At 40.2% G+C, this 28000-nt stretch overlaps 2 protein-coding genes across 7 annotated transcripts in view; one reads left to right on the plus strand and one right to left on the minus strand.

Moving 5' to 3' along the window:
• The first annotated feature begins 6376 nt into the window (after positions 1–6376).
• On the plus strand, positions 6377–6730 carry LOC131067005 (uncharacterized). The gene has a single exon (XM_058001917.2). It carries the CDS (start codon positions 6377–6379, stop codon positions 6728–6730), a length of 354 nt encoding a protein of 117 aa, XP_057857900.2.
• Positions 6731–15355: 8625 nt separating this feature from the next.
• Positions 15356–28000, minus strand: part of LOC131067010 (long chain acyl-CoA synthetase 9, chloroplastic) — a 99692-nt gene continuing 87047 nt past the window's right edge. For 2 of the 6 annotated variants that reach the window (XM_058001928.2, XM_058001924.2), the window contains 4 exons: positions 22421–22552; positions 22202–22336; positions 21900–22106; positions 15712–16260 (listed from right to left, as the gene is read on the minus strand). In XM_058001928.2, coding sequence (XP_057857911.2) covers positions 16096–16260; positions 21900–22106; positions 22202–22336; positions 22421–22552 — 639 coding nt within the window. In that variant the 3' untranslated portion in view covers positions 15712–16095. Of the gene's footprint in view, positions 15637–15704; positions 16261–21899; positions 22107–22201; positions 22337–22420; positions 22553–28000 lie in introns of those variants that run through there. The other 4 variants (XR_009111759.2, XM_058001925.2, XM_058001926.2 and 1 more) reach the window with 4 other exon arrangements.

The raw sequence follows: 28000 nt of genomic DNA on the forward strand, positions 1-28000 counted from the left end.
CTCCTGAGTAGGCTTTGCACCTGACTCTCTCCAGTTTGTCCAGGGTGCTGCCACTCCGCCAACATCACAGGAAGATCCACGCGAGGCCATCCTCTGTCAACAAAGCACCGCTGAAACGGCTTAGCAACTCCTCCAATAGCAAATGCCAGGAGACCCTCCAACACTGGCTGCCCTAGGGTCCTTTTCTCTATCAAGGCCAAAAGTCTGCATGCCTCACTCTCTACTGCTGCCAAAAACTGAGTCAAGGCAGTGGGCTGGTTCTTTATAGAACTAGGCATCAGAATGTCTACCTGTGGCATCGTATCCTCCGCACCACCCATGTGTTGGAGTAGGTCCATAGGTTCCCCCCGTGCACGCATCTCATGAGGAGAGTCACCGCCCTCTAAATCAACCACCTCCTGATGGTGAGGTGTGGCAAGCGGGGGTCCTACTGGGGCTTTCGGTCGCACTGAGTATTGCTCCAACCATGAGTCTGTATCATCTCCCTCAACGTCACCCCTGTCTAACCTGATCTCTCCACCTCCATCCACTAGCTCTGTCCGAATAAGGGTTGTGTCCCTTGGTTGAACTACACTGCTGCTAGGGACCTGTGAAATCTGCCCGAGGGAGGGACGAGGATGCAGCTGGCCAAACCTTGGCACAAGGATTGCTGATATGGCTCCCACTGTCACTCCTGTTGCTGGTAATGGTGTCACGGTCCCATTTGTAGTCAACACAGCGGGTGCATATACTAGCCTCCCTGTCTGAACACCTGTAGGTCGGACCACTCTTCCTCCTAGCAGTCCCCACGTCCCCTTTGGTATCTGGCCGAGGGCAACCGTACCACCTGCGCCTTCTTTCGTACCCAACTTTGGATACGGTACCTCTGTGCGTGAGAGGCGAAATCCGGTATCCCCACCCGAACAGCGAGAAGATGTCTCCTTCGACTCCGCCCCTAAACTACTCTCGGTGGCCAAATCCGACTCGCTAGCAGAGACTACCTGAATTTGGGGCTTCCGCTTCCTGCTGGATGGTGCATCCCCTGTGTGTGTATCCAAATAAGTCCAGTAAAAAATGGAGGGCACGGTAGGGTCAATGTTGTCCCGTGGCTGCCACCCTCGCCTTTCTTCTGGCACCTGTATACGAACTGCGTCCAGGAATAACCCAATGGTGTGGTGGGGCATATAGAATGCCTTGTGCTTTAGTGTGAGGAACTCATGAATGCGGTCTGACAGCACAGTAGCCCAGTTGTACACCGTCCCATTCCGGAGCCCATTCATCAATGCAATCATCGGCACGGCTGTGTTGGAGGCCCTATTGGCTCGTGTGAGACGACTCTTCATCAAGTCGAGAAAGCACTGCCATGCACCAAGTACTATGTAAGATTTTTTCAGTCCTTGCCCCTTGGGTGCTGTAATCCTGTCCCACTCTGCTTTGGTCAGGTTATCCCGACATATTTGTTGTACTAGCTGATTTTTCCTCTTGGCAGACATCTTCATCGCATGCTTGTCCACCTTCTTCCCTTCGTCAGGAATGTCAAAAGCCCTAGTAAAGTCATCCGGAGCAAAAGACACGATAACATCTGTGTGCTGGTACTTGAACGAGGAGGTGCGCAACTCATCATTGTACAATTTTATCATCATGCACAGGCAAGGCTCAAAATCCCGAATGGCGAATATTGGCATCTGAATGGCCCAATGCACCCGTGCCCTTCCTAACTATGTTTTCAACAAAATGTCATCTGGGGACTGTGCCTCCAACCACCATTGCCTGCACACATTGCTGTTCAACCCCTCGAAAGTGATTGTGTCCGCCGTGACTTTCGGCTGCCTTTCTTTCTTGCCTGTATCCGGTACAACAACCTTCCCTTTATCCATAGGACAGTCTGTAGACGGTTTCCTGGTTGTCTTCTTTGAAGACTATAGTCTCCTCCTCCAATCCAGTTTTTTCAACTGCCTGGCGCTAGATGCCATCAAATGATTTTTTTAAATTTTTTTTTACTTTTTTTCCAAACTTATATCTTTCCTCTCCTGGGCACCTTCACATGTTCTTTCTTCCGATTGCGATCTCTTATTCCCCTTGTCTCAATGGTACTTTTAGTTTGCTTCCGTGGTCCGTACGACTAGTATTTTACTTCTCGGAAAATTTGTTTTCCTCTGGCACCCCTGAATCCGTACGGACTTTTTCTTGACTCTAGCAGCCCCTTGGTTCGTACAGAATTTGTCATGCCAAATCCGGTTACTGGCGAAGGTCGTATGGACTGTGCGTTTAAATTCCGTACGGAATTTCAGTTCTCCACTTTCCATACAAATCTTTGGCATTGTCGCCAAAAAATTCCGTACGGTTTTGTTCCTCTCCTTGCCACTTTAATTTCGTGTGGACTTTTCCCTTCACTGTTTTTTTATTTATGAAAAATCATTTGTATCCATTGGAAATGTATTGGATATGATAATGGAATGAGTTAACTTTGTTTTCCCTTTGGTTTCATTTAATTTCAATCATTTTGAAGCAAGTTATGCAAGATTTGGTGAAAACTGTCAAAAAAACGCTCCAATTGGGGTTTGTGGAGAGTTTCACTAAAATCTTTTGATTGCACCATTGGAAATTGTTGTCAATTTGGTGTTTTATAGAGGGTTGAATTATAGTTCAAATGAATTCAGTTTCAATGTTATTGGTTAAGTATTTTATGAGATATTTGATGCCCTAGGCAGACTGGGAATGAAGAATTCTTGTTTTTTTTGTAACAGTCAAAATGGTCTCAGTGCAGAGACCATAACTCTTAAATCCACCGTTGCAGAAGCCGAGGGCCTGGAGACCACGATGATGGAACTTGCCCAAAGTCGGGAGTGAACCTGCTCAACATTGACAGGACGGAGGAACGGGTATTGGCAATCACACGGTCACAAGCAACGAAGGCCACATACCTGGACCCCCGCACAGAGAAGCAGCGGGTGCTGGAGGCAAAGGCTGAAGTGGCGAAGGAAATGTTGGCACAAGGGAACACTCAGGAAGCAGCAAGTACTTCCCGCTTTGAGGCTGAGGAAAATATCATGAATCAAATGCTGCAAATTGAAGTACCTGTGAAGATGAAGGACCTCCTGGAAACGATGCCGCAATTACGTACTACACTCCTACGTACGGTGCAAGTAACCCCACAGAGTCGGGTGACCTGGAATACGGATGTTCCTGGCGGAACACCAACAGACCCATTGGTGCTGACACTATACAGTGGTCGGCACCCGGCGGTGGTAGAAATGGGAATACGTGGCACCATTTTGACTGACACCATTATCGACGACGGGTCGGGAGTGAATTTGCTTCTGGAAGAAACCTAGAAGAAGCTTGGCAAGCCGACACTATGGCCATCAACCTTCAACTTACTGAGAGCAGATCAACATGGTATCAAACCTCTTGGAATGCTCATGGCGCAACAAGTGACCATCGGGACACAACCATTTGTCCTCGACTTCGTGGTGATTCCACTCGCCAAGAAAGGATACGACGCCATTCTTGGTAGAGGGTGGTTGGTGGCAGCCAGAGCGAATCACAACTGGAAGCGTAACATGCTATCCATGGAGAAAGTCGGGCGAAAATTTATTATCGACCTGAAAACACAACTCGTGAGTGAAGAACTTGCATCAGAATCGGAATCAGACGGCGAGGGCGGAGTTGACGAAGGAAAGTACGGAAGGGAACCGGATGAGGAAGGCGTCCTAGGAATTCAAGGATGTTCGGAAGATGAGACCGATTCCCTTAATGGGCTCTTCCACTGGCAAATGGAAGACTACGAGCTGCTGTATGGGTGCAACATGTTGGAGGTTGACGAGGAGCCAGACGAAAATGAATTTCCGCTAGCGTACGGGGAATACACGGAAGGGGATGCTTCTGTCAACGAGACACCAGCACATAGGTTTGACATGACGAAACCAATCTGGTACGAAGAGTCCGTAAAACCTACAAATCTCGGCACGGAAGCAGAGCCAAGGAACATCCTGGTTGGCGACGACTGCAATCCAGTCCTGAAAGCCGCCGCGTTTAAAATATTCATGGAATACAAGGATGTATTCACCTGGATGTACAAGGACCTTAAAGGGGTGCCGCCAGAACTGTGCGTACATCAAATTTCACTCGTACCTGGGGCCGTACATGTACGGAAGAGGCCGTACAGAATGAATAAAAACTATGTTGCGAGAGTGAATGATGAAATCGAGCCTATGCTCGAAGCCAAGATTATTTTCAAAGTGCAGAACAACGAGTGGGTATCGCCCATAGTGATATCCCTTAAAAAGGAGGCAAACTAGATTGGAATCTGCGTGGATTTCAGATGCCTTAACGCGGTCACCATAAAGGACCTGTTTCCAATACCATTTACGGATAGCATCTTGGAGGAAGTGGCCGGTCATGAAATTTATTCATTTATGGATGGATTTTCTGGGTATAACCAGATATCCATTGCCAAAGAGGACAAATTAAAAATGACCTTCATAGTGGAAGATGGCATGTACGCGTATAACCGAATGCCATTCGGGTTATGCAACGCGCCAGCGACATTCCAATGGATAATCCTTCACATATTTGACAAGATGTCAGTAGGGAACTTCAAGGTGTTCCTTGACGACTGGTCCATCTACAGTAACCAAGATGCACATCTGGCCGCACTTGGCGAATGCATGGAGAGATGCAGGCGAGCCTGCCTAGCACTCAATCCCAAAAAATGCAGATTCATGGTGCCTCAAGGGAAGCTGTTAGGACACATAGTGTGTAAGGCTAGACTCAAGACTGACCCAAACAAGATTCGAGTGATAGTGGAAATGGAGGCACCGACAGATGTCACGGGAGTCAAATCCTTCCTAGGACACATAGGGTATTCAGGCGATTTATCAAAAATTTTGCTCAAGTATCCTGCCCTCTGGACAAGCTGACGAGGAGAGGTGAACGGTACACATGGGGGACAGCTCAGGAAGAGGCCTTCCAAGAATTGAAGTCACGGTTGGTGGGTGTGCCAATCTTGACATATCCTGACTGGGACAAAGAGTTCCACGTACATGTTGACGCATCCAATTTCGCCATAGGGGCCACACTGGCGCAGGTTGGCGATCACGGGCTAGATCACCCGGTCTACTTTGCAAGCAGACTCCTGTCGAAGGCAGAGAAAAATTATAGCACCACGAAGAGGGAAGCCCTTGGGATGGTGTACTCCGTCCAGAAATTTCGACATTACTTACTGGCCACCTCGTTCACATTTTATGTGGACCACCAAGCATTGATGTACCTGGTAAACAAGCCAATTATCCAAGGACGAATCAGCCGATGGCTGCTACTGCTTCAGGAGTTTACATTCAACATTATTGTAAGACCCCGGAAGAGCCATGTGATAGCTGATCAGCTATTGAGAAACCAGTCAGGAGAACCAACCGAAGGAGTGAATGAAGATTTTCCAGACACTCACTTATTTTGCATCACCATTCTCCCCGCCTGGTACACAAGCATGGGGGAATACTTGTCGACATCACAATTTTCGAGGGAGATGCCACCAGGAGAAAGAAGGAAACTGGTACTAAGGAGCAGAACATTCCAACTCATTAATGGCGTCTTGTACAAAATGGGACCCAACCAGATCCTACGGCGATGCGTCTTGGAAGAGGAAATTCAGGGTGTCCTAAGGGAAGCACATGAAGGGCCCGCAGGTGGACACATGGGGCCCGACACCACGGCCAAGAAAGTTCTGTTGGCAGGACTGTGGTGGCCGACACAACATAATGACGCCAGAGAGTGGGTGACGAGCTGTGATACATGCCAACGGGTTGGACGACCATTGAAGAGGGATTTTATGCCCCTCAACCCATCGAATGCCCAGGAATTGTTTGAGAGATGGGGATTGGATTTCATTGGACCATTAAAATCAAGTAGAGCTCGACAGTGCAGATACATTGTAGTGGCGACAGAATACTTGATCAAGTGGGTCAAGGCACGGGCTTTGCCGGACAACTCGGCGGTCAATACAACAAAATTTATCTATGAACAAATCATTAGGCGGTATGGGATTCCAATCCAACTGACGAGTGACAGAGGAGAATATTTTGTAAATCATATAATCCGGTTGCTAACAACAGAGTTCAAAATCTTCCACTCCTTATCAAGCCCCTACTATCCGCAGGCGAACGGGCAGGCCGAGGCCACCAATAAAATAATCGTGTCGGTGATTTATAAGTCTTGCGGAGTGGAGAAGGATGATTGGGAGGAGCACCTACCGTCGGTAATTTGGGCATACCGAACGACTTATAAGGTAACTACAAGATAGACTCCCTTCTAGCTAATGTATGGACAAGAAGCCGTGGTGCCAGTTGAATTCATGATGCCGAGTCTCTGAATCGCCATCGATAATCGACTTGGCGACATGGAAAGCTTGAGAGAGAGACTGTACGCTTTGAACAAATTAGATGAGCGATGGATGATGGCTCAATGGGCGACAAAGATGGCACAACAAAGGCGAAAGAGTTGGCACGACAAGCATTTGCGAAGAATGCGGTTTACCCCAGGGCAACTTGTATTAAAGTTTAATGGGTGCAACGAGATCAAGCCCGAAAGATTCAAGGTAAAGTGGCTGGGCCCTTTCAAAGTTCGCGAGGTCGGCGCGAACGGGGCGATCAAGCTGTGGACACTGGACGCGCAAGAGATGCAGGACACAGTGAATGGCTCTAAATTGAAGGTGTACCATGAGCGAGAAGGACCCAACCAGCGGCACAAGTAAGAAACAATTAAAAAAAAACAAAAAAACTGCCCAACTTGTAGTGTACCTACCAAATCAAACGGAGGTTTGATGCCAACACCCTAGCGAGGTCAAGGGGCAGCGCCCCTTGCGAGGTCGAGGGGCAGTGCCCCTCGTCGCCAACGCCAATTTACAACCTTCAGAACCACACGAAACTTCATGGAGCACACTGTTTTCATTATTTTTTGCAGGAACTTGTCTTTAATATTTTTGTGAAAATGAAGGGAAATTTGCAAGTGGCGAGCAAAAAAATAAAAGAAAATAAAAGGAAATTTTACAAGTTGGAAAAATTTAAAAGAATGTTTTTTAAGTGCCGAAGAATTAAAGGGGGACTCATTCATAGTAAGTCCGTACGAAACTGAAAGACAGAGATCCGTACGGATTCCACAAGGAAATATCGTACGGTCAATAAATAACACTCCACGGATCTCAGAAGAAAAATCCGTATGGAAATTAGAGTACAGGAAGGAGTGCAAACAAAGGAAAAGCGAATTCCGGAAATCAAAAACAGTGATAGGGTTGGAGCCTCCCTATTTTGACAATCCTCTACCAACAACCTTTTGGATTTTCCATACTCTTCAATTCTCTTCTCCAAATCTATTAAAGTTTGCCTTGTTTTTTCCCAATGTGAAACCAGCCTTTTTGGAGTCTTCCATTCTTCCTTTCCAATATCTTTCTCTTCCTTGTTCGTCTTCTTTTTCACATTCTCCATTCTTTTGTGATATCTTTCTTCCTTCTTAATGTTATGTCTCAACCTTCTTCCTTACCATTTGGGTTCACCAAGTTAACTCTCTTTATCAATTCAATTCGCTCCTTTATCTTTCTTGATTTATTCTTCTGAGGTGCATTCTCTGGCAAAGTGGCCCCATTGATTGCAGACTCGGCACTGGATCATCGGTCATCCCTTCGCATCATATTGGATCCGGCCCCTATTATTATTGTTATTATTGGTCTTCCCCCCTCACCGGTCGTTCCGATATCCGCTAGATGATGCATTATTGTTGGCAGTTTGCGAAGTTCCGACGGCCGACTGCTCTTGCGTGAAGAGAACTTGTTGGCTCTTGCTTTTCATATTGTAGGACATTCCTTTGTCAAATGTCACAGAAAGCCTTCTTGGGGCAGGACCCCTTGGTGTGTCCGTCACTCCTATAGTCCATACACCACACTTCATTTTCTTTAGTCTTACTTGTACTCCCCTTCATGGCTTTGAATTCTTTCAGCATTCGTTCCATGTCCTTTTGGAGCGCGTGCACCTTTTTGCTCGATTCGCCACCGCTGCTGCTTTCCCCGTCAGAGTCTTCATCATCGTCGGATGAGTATTTATTACTTTTCTTCTTCTTTGACGTTTTGTGTTCGCTCTCGAGGTCCATCGCCCTATTATAGGCATCATCATATGACGTTAGGGGTACAATTTTCATCTTCTTCCGTAGGGAGGATTTCAACCCTTCAACGAACCATCGTTTCTTCAACCCATCTGCGGGTTGGCTTTCCATTTTACCCAGCAGTTCTTTCAGCCTCCGGCTGTATGCCCGTACTATCTCCTTGGGATCTTGTTTGGTACTGTATATCTCGGCTACGATTTCATTGTCATCACGGAGCAACCGAAACTCTTCCTTGAATTCCTTCTGTAGATTGGCCCATGTGGCCACTTTTTGCTTGTCAACATCGGAGTACCAATCTATGGCAACTCCGTGTAATGTGGCTGGGAACTGCTGTACCCACTCATCCTGGTCCGTCACTCCGTTGGCGAACCAGATAGTTTCACACGTACAACAGTGCCGTACGGGGTCATCATTTCCATCTCCGTTGAATTTGGGCAACTTCTGTTTGCCCGCCATCGATGGGGGTCGTCTCCTCGGAGGTGGTTGTGGTTGTGTCTGTGCCCCTACGCCGCTCCCTCCAGTGCCGGTGGTGTGTCTTGCGTGGGTGACTGGGGGTACGGTGTTTTGCCTGCCGTGTGTCGCACCTACAGCCGTACGGTTGTCCTGCCCTTCGTTCTCACTCGCGCCCACTCCTGACTCCCTTTGGTGATCCTCACTTCGTGGCGTAAGGGATAAGTTTCTGAACTGATCCCGGGTCTCTTCGACTAGATTCCTCCATAACCTTGTTTCCTCCAAAAACTCTTCGTGGCTTCTCACCCTACAGTGTTCTGGCGATGCGTAGAAATTTCCCTCGGCTTCTGCACCCTCCGTGACACCTCCTTGGTTCCCTTCGGGCAACCCCTCGACAGGTTGTCCTTCGGCAAGTTGCCTCAGCCTCCGTCTACGTTCTACTCGTTCCAGAATCAAGGCCCTCTGTGCGGCCTCCCACTCGTCCATTTTTGCTTTCTTATTTCTATCTTTGTTTAAAGGTTGGGCATTAATTCCTGTACATTTCCATAAATAACAACACATAAAACCAGAACACTCCTTTATTAATTCATTTCATCAGATACAACTTGTGTCAATATTATGACACCTTTATTTGAATTAGAATGTTCCTTTATCCCTATGGGATTCAGGGTTCAATTCCTCCTTGGCCTCGTGCCATCCCACTCCGCTTCCCGACGACTACTTTCTTCGTATTGTTGGAGGATTTGTTGGCGTCGCTCTTCCCGGGCAATCTCCTCCAGGCGAGTTCGTTGTGCTAGTGATGCCTATGCAAGCAACCGGGGGAGGTGGTTCATCAACCAATTTACTACCGGGCTAACTTCCAATGCTGTCCACACGGCACTCGGTGGGATTTCAGCCTCCGTGGCCTCTCTTCAGACGTAGGTCTTGATGGCTACCTGGAGCAGGATTGAAAATTCCCTCGTCGCAGTGTCTTCCCTGTTGTAGAGCTCTGTTTGCACATCGTTGGCCTTTGGGTTTATCTCACCAACGGGTAGGCCCGCCCATCGTGTCCGTGCACCATTTGCTCCTTCCTTTCTCGAGTACGTCTAGGCAACGGCGCCAAATGTTTTCCCCATAGGGTGTTAGGTTAAGACATTGCATAAATGACAAAAGTACACATAATAAATGAAACTCACAAGTGTTCTATTGATTCATGGTAAGCCAGTACATACGATGATAGCAATATGTTCGACTACAATAGCCTCCCCAAAGATTGGGAACAGATACAATATAAAGGAGTCTGGTCAGTTACTCGGTACCAACTGCCGACAACCAACGGGTTAACTGCTTGTTGGTTGAAAATTTTGTACACTCGTGAAAGCAAACAAAATTGTAGCTTCAACCACAGTGTGTGAGTATGAAACTCTCGTAATTAAGGGAAGGCTCCCCCTATCTATCTAAAACTGAAATAAAAACAGGATGGGACAGCAGTCTTCCTTCTTTCTTCAAGGAAGCCTATATCCTTTTCTCTCCTTAGAAAAGTGATAGCAAGAAAATGTATAATAATGGTAACAACTTCAAATGAAAACGAGAGAAAGGAAATGAAGTTTCCTGAAAGCTCAAAGACTCCCGTCACTTCCTTCGGGACGGGACAACAATATCAAGCTCAAAGACTTGACTATTGGAAGTCCTATCTACCCTTTGCTATACTAAATTTTACAACGAATAAAAGACAACAGCTCAAAGACTGGAATAATCTATTCTTTCAACACAAAGACAAGAACTAATGCAAGCTCAAAGACTTGCTGCTATCTCTTATCAAACAATAATTTTTCCTCAAGAATAGACGCAAGCTCAAAGACTTGCTACTCCTTCTAGAGATTTTCCTATTTTAATTAATCTTCTCTACTTGCAGCTCAAAGACTTCAAATCAGATTAGACTAAGCTCCTTTAGAAACATTTTGCATGGAAGAAATAAAAATATTCAAACTCAAACATGTAGCTCAAAGACTCAAAACTTGAGTAATCCTTCTTTATTATTCTTCAAAACTTTCAATTCACATACATAAGCTCAAAGACTTCTTGCTGTAAATTTGGCAGAGTATTTGCTTGCTTTCCAAAAGATATCGATTACAAAGGACCCTCTCTTCTATTTATAGGAGAGGAGCCTTGAGAAAAAGGTGGGAGGATCCTAACTAACTTGAGAAATTCCCTCAACCACCAAGACCTATTCAACAACTAATTATGACTTCATTAACTAACTAAGACTTATTCCAACTATAGTCCTAATCGGACACAACTTGTAGTTGCCTTACATGTAATTACAAAAGTGCAAGTAATGTGTAACTTGCGTTTTACAAAAATACTTTAACATGTAACTTGTCAAAACAAAATTACAAATGCATAACTAAAATTATTCCATGTGTCTAAAGACACGACTCTAACTGCATCATCATTTGTCTGTGATGATCTTCATGCTGCTTCAGGATGCAAGAACTTGAAGTATTCTGGATTGGTAAAGACATCTTGAAACGGAATGGGAACTTGCATCTTTGTCTTCTTGCTTGGGGTAGTATCATCTTTTCAGGAGGGAAAGGGTCGCCTTCCTCTTTTCATGTAATGACCATCTTTGTCTTGAAAGCATTCTATGCTCTCAACTACGAATTGTTGTCGTATCTCTTCTTTGTATCATCCTCCAATCTTGAAATCTTCTTGCAAAAAGGCCCATGCCTTAATCCATTGATTTGGTAGATCGTGTGTGCAAACCGGACTGACAAGGGAAGGGATAAATTGATGCAAAAATGGGCTCACAAGTGAATTTCGGGTTTTGGAAGCTGCATTACATGTGTGGGAAAAACAAGAGCATTAACTTGCAAATGTGGGAACAAACATGCAACTTCATATGTGTAATGGGTAACTACAAGTTTGCACTTGTAATTGGACCTTTAAAACTCATTTTCAAGTGTTTTTTGAGTACATTTTGGACCAATTTCGGGTTCTGGATGGCTGACTGCAGGTAGACTTTAAATGGGGAAAATGAATGAATGTGTGAAATGAGTGGATGAAATGGTATGTACGGATGAGGGAATTGGAAGCGGATAGGTAAAAATGAATTTCAAGAAGATCACTTGGAACTTTGCCAATGCAAAAATGGGAAGAACTTTCAACTTGCAATCTAGATTTCAAAACCCGAAATTGGGAAGAACTTGATTTTTTCGTCATTGAAGCTGGATTTTTGGACTAAAGAAGGTTAAGTCTTTGTCCAAAAAGGGAAGAACACTCAAAACATTCCTCTTGCAAATGATTGGGAAGAACACATCAAGAGGTAGAACTCTTTACACTTGCAAATCTCTTTGCAAATTTGGGAAGAACACATCTTTTTTTATTTTGAAACTTGATTTTTGGACCAAAGAAGATTAAGTCTTTGTCCAAAAAGGGAAGAACACTAATTTTCCTCTTACTTGCAATCGAGTTTTTAAAACCCGAACGCAAGTAAAGAAGGAGAAATTCCAAAGGGGAAGAACAACTTTGCTTTACAAATTTCTTTGTAAAATGGAGAATTTCCTCTCACAAAAACCGATTTTTGGGGAAGAACCAACCATTTACAATTTAGAAAAATGAATCAAGAAGAAAATAAATCTTACCTTGCTCCAATCTGAAAATGCTTCTTCAACAAGATGATTAATCTTTGGAAGAAGAAAGAAAAACTCTTAAGTAAACACAAACCACAATCTCCAAACCCTAGCCACGTTTTTGAAAAAATGCCCAAAACTGAAAAACGTGGCAGCAAATGCATGAGAAATGGCATGGAAAATGGCCAAGACTCTTTCTAACCTCAACGCCTTAGCATACCAAGCCAAAACGATTCATAACATTGCTGATTCGTGGCATTCCAAATGGCAAAAAAATGTGGCTGCTGTTATAAAACATAAAAACCAGCAATCTTAACCTCCATGTGGCATGAAAGGTGTTTGAAAATGCATGGACATAGGAAGGAATCCTAAACGCCTTCCTCCTCCAACAAATTTTCCACAAAAAATTGCTAAAAATCCTCAAAAAAACGTTTTTCCTTGCAAATCGGGTTTTTGGGAACAAATAGCAAGTTTAAAATGCATGAAACAATGAAAATTGGGTTTTTTGGAGGATATAACAAGTTTAAAATTTCACTTTTTCAACATGTTAGGCAAAATCGGGATTTTTTGACCAAATAACAAGTTTAAAATGTCAAAAATGCACTTTATAAGCAAAATCGAGTTTTTTGGAACAAAGTGCAAGTTTCAAATTGTCACTTTTTCATCAAGAAGGCAAAATGCACTTTATGAGCAAAATCGGGTTTTAGAAATGCAATTACCAAGTTTAAAATCCTCAAAAATGCACTTTATGAGCAAAATCGGGTTTTAGAAAAGAAATTACAAGTAAAATTACTTGTAATAGGGAAATAGAATTCCCTTTACAAGTGATTTCACTTAAAACATGTAAAGGGGTTTTAAAATCCCATTTACAAGTTTTATTTTAACATTATAAAAACAACTTTAAGTTATAAAGACATGTAAAGGGGTTTTAAAATCCTATTTACAGGTTTTTAAACACTTAAAGTCAACTTTAAGTTATAAAAACTTGCAATTGGAGAAAAATTCCCCTACAAGCCTAAAAGCTTCAAGGAGGGTTTGAAAAACAAATTACCAGTTACTGGTAATCATCGAAAAATTCCCCTACATTGAAGCAAAAACATAGCAAACGGACTCGAAATGCGACGAAATTCGAAACATAGCTTGGGGATGGATCAACGATTGATCCAGCCCAAGGATGAGCAAATTTATGCCTCGAGAAGCATGCCATAGAGTAAAATCTTCAACTTGCAGTGACTATTCTGAAACCCGAAATTGCACAGAAAGCTAGGAAAACGAAGACCAAAACTCACCAAAACTTGGACAATGATGGCAAAGACACCCCCCAATGATTTGACACTATCAAATGTGAGTTTTGTAGCTCGTAAAACGTGCCTTGGAGACAAAAATGGCACCTTTTAGGCAAAAATTTGTAGGGGTTGTCACATTTTTGAGAATCCAAAAATGAGGACAACACTGCTGACGCTAACACAATTTACCTTAGTGCTTAATTACCCGACAACAAACTTAATTTATTTAATATTATTATGTAGTATTATTTATTAATAACTAATGTTAAAAAAACACTTTATTTATTGCTGCAAAATCGACAAACTGATTTTTTTAATTGGGGACATAACACTTCAAAATTGATTATAATATGCTTATCAAATAAAAACTTGTTTTAGCACATCCTTCCACTCACATTACACACATATGGCCCTTCATGACCTCTTACTAATTCCATGGATTTGAGTCTCTCAGCCAGCCTCTACTCTCACCCACCATTAACCCCCTCTCAATGTCCTTCCATTCTTCTTCAAAAAAATTCCGTATGCCACTTATCTTCTCTATGCTGCACCTCCACTAAAACTCCCCTTTCTCCTTTTGCCATGCCACTTATCCGTCCTTCTCTTCCTATGCTTTTCCTTTTACTGTTTGCCTTCCACCAAAAATTACAGAAAAAGTGGTACTTCCTTTTTCTTTTCTTTTTTTATGGATGGTAGGTAGTTGTACCTTTTATGTGGTTTTAATTTATTTTTTTAAAATAAATCTGTTCAGAATTTTACGCCTCTACATCTTCTTGTCTCTCTATTTTCCACTGTCCCCTCTGCATTAAGGGGAGCGTCACTTTCTTATTTGCTTCTTGGGTTGGACAAAAGGAGAAAATTCTTGCTTAGCAAAATCCTAAAGGTGTTTGTCAACACCAACTATTCAAACTTGGGTATAGACAACAAAACAAATAGATTCTGGACATCTAGGAGTGTAAAGTTCATTTCTGCAAACATAAATTAGATTTGTGTGATTAGTTATGTAGGCATAGATTTGACCCATAGGAAAGAACATGACAACCAATCATTGTCAGAATTTATCGATCATATATCTTAGTAGAGATCTTAAGGATCATTTGAGAACAACCTTTCACAAAGACTCTCTGAGCTACACACGAAGCCAACTCATATTCTCTTTTATCATTTCTAAAAGTGTGTTTATTATTAGTTATTGTCTCAACTCTTTAATTTAGTGTTTAACTGCTTCTTTGAGTGTGTTGCCTTACTCTATTTGATTTGAAAGGTTGTTTCTATTTCCTTTCAGTGGTGTAGTAACATCATTTATTATGTCTAAACGGTAAATACTAATGTACGATGTAAGTTACAACTACCAAGGCAAGTTCTCCATTCAATAATACATACAAACCACACTCATTAGAGTGTGTGCCGCATTCATTCTTCCAACAATTTTGATGAGCTATTGCAGGTAGTTTCTTTTTTTATATAATTACTCAACCCTTCTAGGTATTTCACAGTTGCTTGTTTTCCTTCTTAACTTTGTCCTTTATCATTTGATTTGATATTTGTTATATAAACTTTACAGCTTAATCATATTAGGCATTTGCACAACAACAATGGCTCAAAATGTTGCATGCCATCGATGACATGCAAAAGAGTTGCAATAATGACCATGCAAATACGTCAACAGACTGAAGCAGAAACAATCTATGTGAATATTATTCGGTCATAGAGATGCACTTTCATTTCTACATTTTTGAAGCAACTCTGTACTGCTGATGTAATGCAATTTCTCCACACCTAGATACAGGTAAAATAAAACATTTGAAAAATATATTATTATTGACATTCTCAAATTATATATGTAGATATCCACAAAAGATACCCACCAATTTTTTTATTTTAAAAGTGCCTACAGCTGTATATGTAGTTTTCTATGAGTACAGACTTTGGTAACATCATGTACCCATACAATTCATGCCAAAAGAGTAACAATTAAATCCATGTGACATTAATATAAAATACTCACCACTGTGCAAGCAACCCTCAGAATACAAATACCTCAACAAGCTGAAGTAGAAACATTCTACATGGTTATTATTCAGTAATTAGAGAGGCTCATCCATTTCTACAGTTTTGAAGCAACTCTGTACTGCTGACGCGATGCAATTTCTCCACACCTAGATACAGACACAATAAAACATTGGAAAAATCTATTATTATTGATATTCTCAAACTACCTATGTAGGTTACCTAAGAAAGATACCTGCAAATATTCCTTATTTAGAAAGCACCTACAGTTGTATATATAGTTTTTCATGAGTATAGTCTTGGTAACATCATGTACCCATACAATTCATGCCAAAAGAGTAACCATCAAATCATGTGACATTAATAAAGTACTCACCGCTGTAGCAAGCAACCCTCAGAATGCTCCCATAAATCAATATGGCAAAACTTAGTTGGGAATTTAAAGTTTATTTTATAATCAGTTGTCCACTATAAAATTTCTCTGGGAAATATGAGGCCAACAGACTAATACTAAGATATGATAAAACCTCAAACACATAGTTTGAGTTTATACAGTAAAACATGAATAAGACACCATCAGCGGTTACAAAGCTAGAAAAGAACTCCATCTACTCATACAGTTTAGATAATTTCTCTGAAAAGGTCTTCTTTAAAGCTTCTCGTTTTAACTTGAGAGCTGCTGTGACAAGACCAGTCTCAGGAGTCCATGCATCAGGAAGTAGCTTGATCTTTGCTGGAATTTCAAATTTCTCAAGCTTTGAGTTTTTGGCAGCCTGATAAAGACAACCCAAAAAGAAATTAAAAATCACTGAACAATGCATTGTAATACAGCTTGAGAAAATATATTATATAACTTGCTTATAAAAGTCAAGTGTCTGACTGCTAGAGAGAGAGAGAGAGAGAGAGAGAGAGAGAGATGGGCAAAGATTGAGAAAATGTAAATCAATAGGACTCCACAGATTAAAGAGAGAACTATTCTTTGATACAAAAAAAATGAGATACACAACCACACAATATGTAAGTCTACTCAAGTTAATGTAGAAACGTTCCTCCTGATGGGAATAAATTTAAAGCACATATTCTTGATATGATATTCTTTTTGGAGCTCCCTTAAAATACCATAAGGACAGGTACTGGAAGATACTCTCAGAACACTGTTAAAATTGTAATTCAGGTTGTCTTGTTTGCAGGGTACTAATGTTTTTTAAGCTTTTGGAATCGTTTGAATATGAAAACTCTAATTATCTAGAGTTTTGTATCCTAATTCTGGATCCATCTTTAGCAATATAAAGGTTAAGTATGAAAGCTATCTGAAATTTCACACCCAGGGCATAACTGAACTAGGGCACCAATGTCTCCATCTCTGCTTTAATGTTAACTTCCCCAAACTTCAGATGCCTGATTTAGAACTAGGATAATATTCCTTCGAGTTGTTGGTTTCCTTTAAAAACCTCCCAAAATTCTACTAGGGCTACACATTTCATACTTGTGTCCTTATAGGTTAGCACCAACTGGCTTATTGGAGGTTGCATCTTAAGTTTGTTCACTTAAAAGTTACAGGATTCACATGAAAAAGTTACAGGATTCACATGCATTCGCTTACAGGAAAAATTGGAATTTGCATGTAGCCAAACATCAAATATTCAATTTTCGAAGATCGTATTAAACCAAATCAAGATTTCAAATAGCTAACAACCATACTTAAAATAACTACTTACAAAGAGAGCTCATGGATGAATAGCGCTCAAACTTCCTTGTTAATGAATCTCACATCATTTTCCTGATTCTAAGAGAATTGATTAAGAATACAATGACAAATTCTTTACTATTTATAATGTCCCCATTTTTATACCATTCTTTTCTACTAGCGTTGGCCAGTTTTTAGGGTTTCCCAGAGGTTTCCAATTTTGTAGGGAGTGTTCCTATGTTCTTGGTGAGCTCAATTCTCCATTTCAGCAGGTTTCAATGACAATTGCTATTTATAGTAAGTGCTTGCATGACACCAATTTGTCTCAGTTTTTTTGGGTTTGTTCTCTTTGGTCCCTAGAGAACACTGCTATTTTTATGTGATGTCCCTACACATAGGAGATGTGCCCTGGCAGCCACGTGTCTATATGGGGTCGTTGAATATCCTTGGATGCTTGGGTGGAATGCCTACAGGGCCACCCTTAACACCCATGGGTGTCGTCCTCACCACTAGGCCAGTCTTTTGGTGTAGTGGTTGGGCCTTAGTGGTATCAGAGCTAAGGTCTTGAGGTCAAGAACCGTGGAGCATAGTGGGCTTATGGTGTCCCTACATGTGGGAGATGTGCCTTGGTGGCCACGTGTTTGTATGGAGTCGTCATAAATCCTTGGATGCTCAAGTGGAATGCCTACGGGGCCACCCTTAATGCTTGCGCATAGTTGAACTAATTGCCAAAAGCAAAAACTCGCCAAGACCTGAAAAAAAAACTTGAGAAAAACTCGGCCAGTACTCGACAACTTAAAAAATTGCTTTAATTTAATTAGAAATGCATTTTTTTTTGCAAAATTTAGTGAGGAGATGCATCCAATGAGTCAATAAATGAGAACACAAAAGAAACAAGCTGAGTCTAGATATATTTGATTGATTTAAACGCAAATTGGGTACAAAATGACATCCTCTTATGGAATACTAGTGGTTGATAGTCTGAAACAAAATGAAATAGCAAATTGTTTTTCTAAAACTAAAAGTAAATACTACATCAAAACATTTTACATCTTCCTCTCCTTAGCTCTAGTGAAAAATAAGGGAGAAATAGAACTAGAGGGTCTAGTCCTAGGAGTCCGATGTGCCTCCTCCACCTCGCCAAAATGAGGTTGAGCTTAGCATCCCTTGCAGGGGTCTGAGGGTGAGAGAGAGAGGTAGAGAGATAGGTCTAGATCTTGGGGGAGAGAGGAGAGAGTGAGATAGAGAGTGGTAGAGAGAGGGGATGGAGGAAGAGTGATAGGAAGATAGATATCAAAAGCCTATTCAAACTTATATCCTGGAATAACATGCAAATTTATAAAGATTCATGAATATCAAAAGCCCATTGACTGGAAAAATAACTGTTACACAGCAGCAATATGGAAACAGAATAGCAGAAAACACTAGATTGGAAATGAAATTGTAGCAAACCCATCTAAGTGGAAATAAAATCATGCTGCAAAATCATCAAAGAAACCCATAGAAGAAAAATGAAAAAACCATGAAAATCCATGGTATACACCCTACTGATGTGGGTAGGTGAAATACAACATTTAACTTGCAAAATATCATGACTAACTGCAAAAGTCGGCATAAATTGATTAAAAAAATGGTTGTCCATGATTTAATTAAAAAATGTGTTTTTTAAGGGAAAAAATCTGAAATGCTGCCATTGTATGATTAATTGTTATTTTTGTGATTTATTCCCAATTTATGCTTCTATACTGGGTCCTACATTTACCCAGTGTGTTCATGTGTTTGTGTTAGCGTATTCAACTCAATGCATACTTGTTTGATCTCTATTTTTAACTGAACGGAATGTGTAGTTGTAGGATTCGATTTAAGTCAAAAAGCATAAAATCCTTTGCCTAGTGTTGAAAGAGTGTCTTAGCCTTTTACTCTAGGCAAAACCAGAAAGATACACATTCACATTTTATTTAGAATGAATGTGACCAACCACAAAAATCATTGTAGAGATTGTAAATTACTAGTACATGTTGTCCAATTATAGATTAGTTTTTAATTTATAGGGAGCTTCCCCTTATAATTCAAAGAGTGGTTTTATCAAACATTTATTATGTGTTGTGTCACATTGAAAGTAGCAAACTATAATGCTAGCAATACCACTATTAGATCCAAATGTAGTGACTTTGTATTGCTCCATCATAAGAATTTTATGCAAAGAAAAAAAGTAGTTTTATAATAATTGACCAACAATTGTCGACCTATCCCATAAAATATAAATGACTAACAAAAAACAATGTTAAACAAAACTAAAAACAATGTTATACTGGTCCTCAACCTGGAAGGAAACAGTGGAAAGAACTAATTGAAGTTTCTTTGGAAAATAGTGCAATGTCCTATCAAGGATTATAATAGTCCAGAACTGCAAGGGAAATTTTGGAAGGGCATGACCCCTTCTTATTACTACAAGTGCTCTAAATATTTGTAGCATTGCCAAAGTAGGGTATGTAGGGCAATATGGACTATTCTATTGGGTAGAGAAAATTAGCTGGAGGTTGTCTTAAGGAAGCTAGTTGAGTTCAAAGGAAAAGGTAGCATCAAGCCTTTATCCCTCATACCCCTCCAATTAAAACTAGTTATTTGTTTTTATTACATAGAACTTAAGAATCTTTGAATAAAAATTACTTTTCAAGCTATAAATCTGACCATGTTTTGTTATTATTTTTTGACTCCAGTGGAGCTTCAATCATTTATAGAAATACATGAAAATTTTCGAGTTCTAGGAATATAAGCAATGTTTCATGGAGTCTTGGGACAAAGGGGACATGGAGGATGGGTCTTGGGGACAAGGGGACCAAGGGCCTGAATTTGGGGATAGTGGGATGATGGCAAGGGGGTGGTAGCGAGTGGAGGTTTAGGGGTTAAGCCTCCATGGGTTTGAGGGGTAGGGTCCCTTGCGGAGGGTTTGGAGTTGGAGCCCCTGGCAAGGTCAAGGGGTACCACCCCTCGTGGGGCTTTGAGGGCAAATCCTCCAATGAGGTCAAGGGGAAATACCCCTCATGGGGTTTGGGGAGAGTATAAATTAAGGCCTTCAAAATCACACAAAACTACATGGTGCATGACATTTCCACATTTTATCACTTTTGTTATTTGCAACACCAAATCCTTACTATTTGAAATTTGGGAGTGATTTGGAATGAATCTTAGATGCCTATTTATAAGTCTTTTGTGTGTAGAGGGTTTGGTAGGGCCCATAGACCATTAGATAAGGGTTAGTGGCACACCAAAAACACTTTTTGATTTTTTTTAAAATATTGACTTTTTCATTTTTATGCCATAGAGGACACCTAGAATTCTCAAGGATGATTGGGAGACTCTTAGGAGTTCCCTAGACATCTTAGGGATGTCACAGAATCTCCAAGCCATCCCCAAACTAGGGGAATATCCAGAAACATCCCCTCCTTGAGGGGGGCATCTCGGAAATGTCCTTTGGTCTACAGAAAAGGTGGTGGGATGGGGGGACATTGCCCCCAAGTCCACACATCCTAGAAATGGGGGGTTTTCGGGGGTGGGACAAATACCTGTGGAACATTAAATATAAGTTTATATTTATCTTGCAATTTTTCACCATATGTGCTTCATATTCTTCCCTCATTGTTTTGTGGCACCTATATCATAATTTTTTAAAGGTTCAAGAACCCAATAAAAGTTCTCATTTGATTATTATAAATTTATAACAACCCATTTTTTCCAAGGTTTGGTCTGTCAATCAAAGGTTGCTTGAAAGTCTTACACTTGTACAATATAAGAAAGTAGGTGATTTATCAAACAATGGACATAACCCTTCATGACTTATTTTACTTGCCCATTTTAAGAAAATATGTTACAAAAAGTTCAAAGGTTCTAGCCTAAGTATCAGCTTATCTATTGTGAATGAATTTTATATTCAGTCAAAAACCCTTTTCCTATTGTTTCAGCTTCAGAAGATGGAAAATTAAAGATTTTTAGTTGCAAGTTGGGGACCAAAACCTTATACCAGATTTTATGGTATAAATAGTTTGAATTCTGTCATATTTCTCATTTGATTTTTTACATCTAGTAAAAATCAGAATTGGAATAGGAATAACTGTTAGTATAGCAGTCAATTATATGCCAAAAAAAATTTAAAAGTGAAACTGGCTACAATATTAAACATTAACCTCCTGTTGAGCACCATCCCACACATCCTAAACCAACAATGAACTCATGTGCTTGTTATTTATTCTCATAGTTCAGTTACAGCTTTGTGCATGATTTTACCCATTTGATGTTATCTCTTGAATTTTGGCATTTAGAGTTCACACCCTTATACTACTGTTGTTCATACATTTTGAGCTACTATATTTATAGGCCATATCCTTATCCTACTCTAGTACATATAGTTTCCAAACCTCCTTGCACACCATACAAAAGAACAATTGGTTTTTTTAGGAGCTAGCACAACTATGTTTGTAGATCAGGACCATTTAGTTTATGAATGGAAACCAAGGATAGGCATGAAATCATCTTTTCCGAAAATTGAATAAATGCTAACTAGTGTATGATATATAAACCTGAAATAAGCTGCCTATGGCCAGAAGAATGGAAACTATTAAAGAAAACCTTTTAGAGAGAACAGTCTCAACTATAAAAATAATTCATCTGATACATCTAAATTACATAAAGCCTATATATAGTAATAAGATCTACAAATAAACAAACCTTCAAAAGTGACCCATAGACCTCTTTATTTGAATCTTTGTTTAGACACAAGTCTCTAAAATCTGTGTATTCTAAATGCACATTCTGTGCCCAATTCTCAAGAGCTTGCCGTCCTGGAACTACAAGAGCTACAGTATAGCTGTGGAATGGGTCTGCATGCAGCATGATATTTTCTACATAATTGCTTGCACCTAAAGCTGCTTCAACCTACAAAAAGAAAATGCATGAAATGTATCATAGTCAAGAAATTGGCAACTAATGACCAAATGTAGAGATGATAATGAAGACTCTGCATCATTTACCTTTCCCAAGGAAACATACTCTCCATGTTGCAGCTTTACTATGTCTTTCTTACGATCGATGATCTCAAGACAACCATCAGGATGAAATTTCCCTATGTCACCTGTATAGAACCATCGTGTCCCATTCTCGTCCAACTTTTTCATCAAAGTATTACAGATTATTCAATATTCTTATCCAAACAATTTTCAATGACATGTTGAACACTACCCTTAACTCACCTTGTACACTTCAGCAGTTTTGGCAACATTTTTAAAATATCCTAAAGTTATACTCGGTCCACCAACAACAATCTCTCCCCGAGGCATTGGAGAATCAGTTGTCAAATATCCACCTTCTCCCCAATTCACCAGCTGCAAAGAAAAAACATAATATGCACACAGACTATACAATAACTTCAAGTATGGTGGAAAATAAGTTAATAACCCATCTGTTAGGGACTTATATCTTTCAAAAATTCAACCACAATAAGAACCAAAGAATTCGGTATGATCAGAATTCAAGATATTTACATCCTCACCACCTATGCTAGGCACATTTTATAATTATAATATGCCCACCTATGCTAGACACATTGTAATAGACCTGTATATTTGGGGCAGAAACTAAATGTGAAATTGTAAAGCAAGATGTATACCATTATCATGGTGCCAAAATAGTAGCTTCAGGAAGTAGGCTATATTAACACAGCTATTCTAAAATCTCATGCTGTTAGAAATGTCGTGATTAGAAATGCTTCAAGGAAAAGGTGCATTTCAGAGATGCCACCTAATAATAACTTACAAACTTATGGAAGTTTGCTAAATGAAAACTTGTTCACACTTTTCAAAAAGTTCATATCCACTAAATGACAATATTGGTCCTGAACAACAAACTTTTGTTCCAAAGCCTATTCTAGGATGGTAATATTTCTCTGCAATTTCAATCTTTGTTTCTCCCTTCATTTTGATATTAATTAACGTCCTGAGACAGTTCTAATCAAGTGTCAGCTATAAAAGATTCTTGGGTTTTGTTGTGCCTTTCACACACTCCCCGTCCTAGATAGGGTCCCCCCTTTTGTTGCTTGCCACTTGAGGTCTTGAGTAGGAGTTTTGGTTTAGTTTGCAGAGTTAGGTGCAATATCGATCTGGTCAAAGTATGCCATAGGATTTGAGGACAAGTTCCTGCGTTTGTCTTAGAAGAAGTTAGAGATTTTTTAAAAGAAAGGAAATTTAAAATGGAGTTACACTCTTGCCTCTTAGAGTCAAAATTTTATCCTTAAGAGTAAAATGACAAAGTGAAAGTAAAGGGAAATGCATCAAAATATTAAAGAGTGAATTTCTTCATATTGCCTCAAAAGGCCAAATTTTCTCCTAAGGCATTAAGCTCTAAGGCAAAGCAAGTTGGAAATGTGGGCCCAGCGGAGTTGTTGAGTGGCCACATAAAATGTCAAACTTTTCGCACTTTCATCTCAAAAGGCCGAACTTTTCCCTTTGAGTGATTAATAAAGATGAAAATGAAGCCTTCATAATGAAATGTTGTTCGCATTTTCCTTCAAGTGCTCAGTTTTTTCCCCCCAAGTTGCACGCCAAGTAAAAAGGTAAGTGTTGATGTGTCTTTTATACACGACCAAACACAGAATAAAATACCTAAAGGTAACTTATCCTCTCTTGAATAAAGCTCCCCGAATGCTGAAGATTTCGCAGAAGGATCAATCGGAGCAACTCCAAGGTTCTATTATGTAGGCTCTCTACTCGTGGATAAGCACCAGTGGTCGTTGTGTTTGCTGTTTTACAAGGGGCCTTACGTACTTTCTAAGAAAGCTTGTTCTTGCAACTACTTTTCAATGAGGAAACTAAATTCTCCTAACTTTACTTGATGTTTCAAAAAAGGCAAAAGATAAGGGTTTTAAGGAGGCGATACTAAACTAAGCCTAGGAATGACTAAATGAGGAGTGGTCTTGGTAAAACTCTACCAATTTCAGTATTGCCAAAAGATTACAACTCTACTAGAATTGGTGTGATCTTCTAAGGGGATTCAATGATTTTCGAATCATCAATGGGATAGATACTATCACTAAGATACATATCAATATCTCCAATAATGATTGAACTCTTAAACAATCTTAATATCTCCAGTTGACCACATAAGGCGTGCTTACAATCAGTAAGGAGCTAGTGGTTTGGACTATGAGTTTTACCAAAGATCAAACACAACATTCGTCCTTCAATCTAATTCTAAAATTTAAGCACTGTTTCCACTAAGAGTGATTCAAGAAGATAAACAACCATGAAAATAGCCACAAGGATTGCAATAAAACACCATAACTTCAATATTTTACTGATCTCATAGCAAAATAAAACAACAATTGTTCAACTTTCTCTCTTCACTACTTCTTTCTCTGCTGCTAACAATCTTAATCTTTTTTTTTCTCTTTTTTCTCTAACTCTTTCAAAATGAAATGAGTGAGGGCTTTATATAGCACTCTCAATCACAATGAATGGCCTAGATCTAAAGAAGATCAAAGGCTGAGATCTTGACATCTAAACCCTAATTAGGGTTTGGTTCAAAAAGACCCTATTTAGATAAGTATTATCATCCCATAGCCAATAGAAATTGGCACAAATAACAAGGAAACATAGCCCAATAGGAATTGAATTGCCACATCATTTCATAACAACTTTTCATCTAGAATTTTGTTCCCTTTTCTATGTTCTTTTCTGGCATATTCAATGAATCTGGAGGCAATCCCCTCAATCTCAGCAATGGGAATCTCATGCAGGTTCTTCATTCGTTCTTCCAAGTGAAGGACTTGATCAAAAGTTGCGAGGAGGGTCATCTCCCATCCAGGCTCTAGCTCTTGTGTTTTCTCGATCAGGAACATAGTAGCATGCATCTAATCTCGCTGCTTTTTTGTGACCATGTTCTCCTCTTTGCAAAAAATAATCTTGATCCTGTCTTCCAATTCTTGGACATCCACATCTGTTTAGATCTCTATCCTTTTGTCAAGGATTGTACATAATACATTAAACACCTTGTCTTGAATAGGGTGGATAGTGCCTTCAATTCGGCTGCATCTGTTATTGATGTCTTCGAAAAGAACTTCCTTCATTTGGAGGAAAGTTGACCATTGCAGAAGGTTATGGGTTCCTCCATCCATTATCTTCTCTTGTGCTAAAATCTGCCTTGGAGTCCTTCTTATCACTTATAAGACCGGGATGACAATGTCTCTAGTGTTAGTGAATGCATCCACAGTTATCAATAGATTATGAATGATCTCAAGGACTTGGATAGCCTTGTGGACTGTCTTCATCATTCTTGTTACAAATTCAATGGCTACCTTGTAAGATTCATCAATCCATGAACTCATGAGTTGGGCTAAGTTCTTCATCTTTTCTGCCTCATCCATTGATTCACGAGGAAGTGCATGCAAAGGTGATACTGCTGGATCCTGTCGCCTTAATGGTTGATTAAGGTGGCTAAAATAATTCCTTCTAGCACCAATTCTGTTGATGTGTTTTTCATGCACATGCGAACACAAAATAAAATACCAAGGTATCTTATCCTCTCTTGAACAAAGTTTCCCCGAATGTTGAAGATTTCGCCTAAGGATCAATCGAGGCAACTCCAAGGTTCTTATATGTAGGGTCTCTACGTGTGGATAAGCTCTTGCGGTATGATGTGATTTTGCTAGAATCACAAGGGGACTTACATTCGATGAGCTGAGTGTCTGATTTGCTTTGGATATCACTGGAACGTGGGTCTTTACTGATCCTTGATTTTAAAAAAGGGAAAAAAGGATAAGGGTTGGAGAAGGATCTAATTCTAATACTAAGAATGTAGGAGCAATGGATAACCTTTGATGAAACTCTAACTAAGTCTTGCTTTGACATTCTAGGATCATCTCCACAAGGTTAGTGCGATCTTCTAAGGATAGCTTTATGATGTTCAGATCACCGCTACAAGCATAGACACCGTCAGGTTGATGCATATCAATGAAGAAGCGATAATTGAAGTTAAGCTTAAGTTGAATGATTCCAGTTGACTACGCAAGGCAAGTTTGCAATCAACAAACCACTAGTAGTATGGATATACAAATTTCACCATTGATCATACAAATTTCTTCCATTCATCTAATAACATGAAATTAAATTTGAGAAGTATACAGACCATGCAAATTGTTGAATCGACACATAGAATTCACCATTTCTTCAATGAAGTTTACATGTCTTTTGCAACAATGTCTTGGCAACAATCTTTGCCTTCTCTTTCTACTCTACTCTAAAAAATGCTATCTACTATTGAGCTACTAGTTATTAACTATTGCCTGTCTCTAACTATTCACTGACTATTAACCTTTACAAATGAAGAGCCAGGTCTTTAAATAGAGAGCCAGTTACAAATTGACGACTCTGATTGACCTAGAATCAATGGCTAGGATTACAAGACAGAAACCCTAATTAGGGTTTGTTATAACAAACTTCCTTAGCCAATGAGAAAATTACATTCAATGAGTGTGGACCAATAGGAAGCAGGGGTAGGTACACTGAAGTTTGTGCCATCCCTGACGAGTCAGGTACATTGAATCTGGACATGCTGAGGTAGACCAATCCGATTGGAGGAAAAGTGACTGGGATGCCACCTTGTCTGACGTTTGTATCTTTGTTGATCCTCCTCTGTCCTTTATGCGAAGAAAGATGCACTCCTTGATTCTCTATGTGCTTGATGAGGCTTCCTTACTGTCAAGTTCTTCTTTCTCCAGTAGCATACCTCACCTTGAAGTGTTGGTAAGGTCATTCTTCTCTATCATCATGTGGATCTTTTGTGTGGTAGAATGGAGTCTTTTGAGGATAGCCTAGAACTCCTCGAACACTTGTAGCCTTCCAACGCTTAGAAACATCTTGAGTCCTCCTCCATGCATTTGGAATGTCCTTGATGATGATGGGCTTGGAAAAGATCGTCCTTGTCCTGATCTTCTTCCTTTTGTAGAACAAGCCAAAAGGTGATTAGGTACAAATAAATTCATTCTAACATAGCATTTCCTTTCATATCTTTGACAAGAAGGCATTAGAATGAAATTCACTCAAGATCCTCTCCAGGGACAGGCCCTACAATAAAATTCGCTCAGAACCCTTTGGAAGGGTCAGGAGCGAATTTTTGCATTTTAGGCTTAATTCACATTCCTTTAGCCTTAAACTTCTCTTGACCTTTGAATCGCTTTGTCCTGAAGACATCATTGATTTGACCCCCAAAAAGACCAAAACAAAGGATTTCGCTTTGGACCTAGGCCAAGGACAGGACCTATAGAGAATTTCGCTTTGGACCCTTTGGAAGGGTCATCAGGAGCAAAATTGCATTCTAGGACAAAATCTTCACATTTTGTGACCACAACTTGATCAAATGCATGCCTAAGGATGCCTCTAATCTCAATCAACACTAGGTTTGATGCAAAATTGGGAGCAAAATAGAGGTTTTAAGGATTTCGCTCTAGACCCTTTGGAAGGGTCAGGAGCGAAATTCTTCCTTAGGCTCAAATTCTATCATTTCCTTACTCCAAGTTGCCTCCCAAGACAAGCACATGCTAGCCTTCTCTCCACCAAGGCCTAGGAATCCATATCTTAATCTTCATCATGAACAAACTAGGTGATTTTGAGAATTTCGCTCTGGACACTTTGGAAGGGTTAGGAGCGAAATTCAAGATTTGCTTGTTTTCCTTCACCTACATTCATTCTTCATACCTTGTTTTCCTTTAACACTCAACTTTGGATCCCTCTCTCACGAAGACAACACTTGTTTGACCTCAAAATGGCTTGAAAGGAGAA

The sequence above is a fragment of the Cryptomeria japonica genome, chromosome 3, assembly GCF_030272615.1.
Source record: "Cryptomeria japonica chromosome 3, Sugi_1.0, whole genome shotgun sequence".
Taxonomy (NCBI): Eukaryota; Viridiplantae; Streptophyta; class Pinopsida; order Cupressales; family Cupressaceae; genus Cryptomeria; species Cryptomeria japonica.

What these genes read in the sequence shown, in the direction of transcription:
- LOC131067005 (XM_058001917.2), top strand. Translation starts at nt 6,377, where the DNA reads ATGGAAAGCTTGAGAGAGAGACTGTACGCTTTGAACAAATTAGATGAG.